Source organism: Penaeus japonicus, unplaced genomic scaffold (assembly GCF_977035675.1).
Source record: "Penaeus japonicus unplaced genomic scaffold, GWHDUDI00000001_assembly GWHDUDI00000035, whole genome shotgun sequence".
Taxonomy (NCBI): domain Eukaryota; kingdom Metazoa; phylum Arthropoda; class Malacostraca; order Decapoda; family Penaeidae; genus Penaeus; species Penaeus japonicus.
This window is the reverse complement of record NW_028234437.1, coordinates 2,617,937-2,620,436: the sequence shown is the minus strand read 5'-3', so window position 1 is coordinate 2,620,436 and position 2,500 is coordinate 2,617,937. Positions and strand designations below refer to the sequence as shown.

Below are 2,500 nucleotides of genomic sequence, written 5' to 3'. Positions count from 1 at the left end.
CCAATGTATTCTGAACATCCTTCCATGGAGAACTAACAGCACTCATGGAATCAATTAACAGCACTCATGGAATCTCCGTTGTGATTTCAGTGGATCAGCTGATATGCGTGATTTTCGAGATGTTCCTCGCCGGAAGTGAGACCACGTCGAGCACGCTGACCACGGCTGTATACCTGCTCGCGAAGCACCCGGAAGTCCAGAAGCGCGTCCAGGAGGAACTGGACAGGGTGGTGGGCAAAGATCAGCTTCCGTCCTTCTCTCTGATGGACCAGTGAGTCTTGTAGGGCTTAAGAAAGTAACACATATTTGATTATCGGTATTACACTATGGGTCTCTTCAGCTCTGCCATCTTCTTCGTTTGTAATCTATAGTTGTCTCTCTGTCCAGTTCTATCTTTCAATCTATCTCCTCCACTCTTCTTCACGCACCTCTCCCCCCCCCCTTTCTCCCTAACTTTCTCGCCTCTATGCTCTATTATTGTCATTATCATATTTCAACCCATCTTTTCCATTCTTCTTAACCCCGCCCCCCTTCTCTCTCTCCTTTCCCCTACATCCTGATAAACTTTCTCGTCTCTATCCTTTTCTTCACATCCTTCCTCCTTCTCTTTCTCGTTTCTTTATCATCACTTTTTTATATCTCTTTCTTCCTCCTTCTCCTTCTCGTTTCTGTGTTTCTTTATCGTTTCTTTTTTTATCTCTTTCTTCCTCTTTCTCTTTCTCGTTTCTGTCATGGAATCGCTGCTTGCTTTTAATTATTTTCATTATTTTTGATAACTTTTAATTATTTTAATTATCTAATTGATTATTATTTTAATGATTTTAATTATCTAATTATTTTAATGAATTAATTAAATATCTTAATTCTGTTTCTCCTTCCAGATTACCGTACACACAAGCCACCATACACGAGGTGCAAAGGACATTGAAACTCGTGCCCTTTAGTCTCCCTCACTCAGCGATGGGAGATGTCACGGTCAATGGCTACACAATACCCAGAGGTGTGTTGATTTGTCTTTTTGTAGATGCTATATTTGTGAATAAGAGAGGAGAGAGAGAGGGAGGGAGGGAGGGAGGGAGGGAGGGAGGGAGGGAGGGAGAGGGAGAGGGAGAGGGAGAGGGAGAGGGAGAGGGGGAGGGAGAGGGAGAGAGAGAGAGAGAGGGAGAGGGAGAGGGAGAGGGAGAGGGAGAGGAGAGAGAGAGAGGAGAGGAGAGAGGAGAGAGGGAGAGAGAGAAAGATAGAGAGAGAGAGAGAGAGAGAGATAGAGAGAGACAGACATATAGATAAATAGATAGCTAGATAGATAGACAGAGAGAGAGAGAGAGAGAGAGAGAGAGAGAGAGAGAGAGAGAGAGAGAGAGAGAGAGAGAGAGAGAGAGAGAGAGAGAAAGGTGGCCTTGATAAAAAAAAAAAAAAAAAAGAAAGAAAGAAAGAAAAAAAAAATTACCACTACCAATTACCGCCAGGGACACTTCTCATCGCCAACATGGAGGACTGCTTTCTGGATCCATCCTTGTGGAAGAACCCAAAGGACTTCGACCCAAGGAACTTCCTGGATGACAATGGGAAATATAAACGGAATGAGGCTTTCATGCCTTTCGGATCAGGTAAATCTTATCGTTCAGTAAATCTTAAGATATATAAATACCATACACCACCTTTAGAAGTTAAAGATAGCTAAGAACATAAGAATACCTACCTTAATTAAGAAAATGTTCACAAACCCCATTACATGAACATAAAACAACTTTGGAAGTTAAAAATAGTTAAGAATATAACAATACCTACCTTATGAGATACTTACAAACCTCGTTACATGAACATACACTACCTTTAGAAATTAAAGAGAACTAAGAATATAAGAACACCTACCTTATGAGATATTTACAAACCTCGTCACATGAAATACCGTATCGTACAAAGTCTTCAAGTAACCCCCGTTTTTTTCCAGGCAAGAGGCAGTGCGTGGGAGAACCTCTGGCTCGGCTGGAGCTCTTCCTCTTCTTTGCCTGTGTCATGCAACGCTTCCACTTCTATGACGTGGTCGAGGAACCTGTCAACAACCACAACCCGCTCTTCAATGCGCCACCGAAGTACACAGTGAAGGCAAGAGCCAGGTTCTGAAACGGGATGTAAATGCCTTTGTTTGTGAAGTCAGTTTGTCTGGAGAAAGAGCATTGCACACTTGGATTGTTGTTATTTGAGTATTGCAGATATACTTATGTGAATAGATAAGTTGGAGGAATTAGGTATGTTATTGTTACATTACCATTAGTATTGTTGTTAATACTACTACTATTAAAGTGTAATTGTTATTACTGCTATTCTTTTTATAATCCTTTTATTGATATTATTATTATTGTTATTAATACTGTTATTACTATCATCTTTGTTAACGTTATTATTATGATGATTATAATTACCGTTAATGTCAAAATTATCATTATGATTATTATTACCATTATTTTATTACTATTATTATCATCCTTATTATTATTAT

At 39.8% G+C, this 2,500-nt stretch overlaps 1 protein-coding gene across 3 annotated transcripts in view; it reads left to right on the top strand.

Moving 5' to 3' along the window:
* Positions 1 to 2,318, top strand: part of LOC147467489 (cytochrome P450 2L1-like) — a 6,576-nt gene extending 4,258 nt beyond the window's left edge. For all 3 annotated transcript variants that reach the window (XM_086531129.1, XM_086531128.1, XM_086531127.1), the window contains exons 8-11: positions 91 to 271; positions 882 to 1,000; positions 1,467 to 1,607; positions 1,952 to 2,318. In XM_086531129.1, coding sequence (XP_086387255.1) covers positions 91 to 271; positions 882 to 1,000; positions 1,467 to 1,607; positions 1,952 to 2,124 — 614 coding nt within the window. In that variant the 3' untranslated portion in view covers positions 2,125 to 2,318. The remainder of the gene's footprint in view (positions 1 to 90; positions 272 to 881; positions 1,001 to 1,466; positions 1,608 to 1,951) is intronic.
* Positions 2,319 to 2,500: the final 182 nt, after the last annotated feature.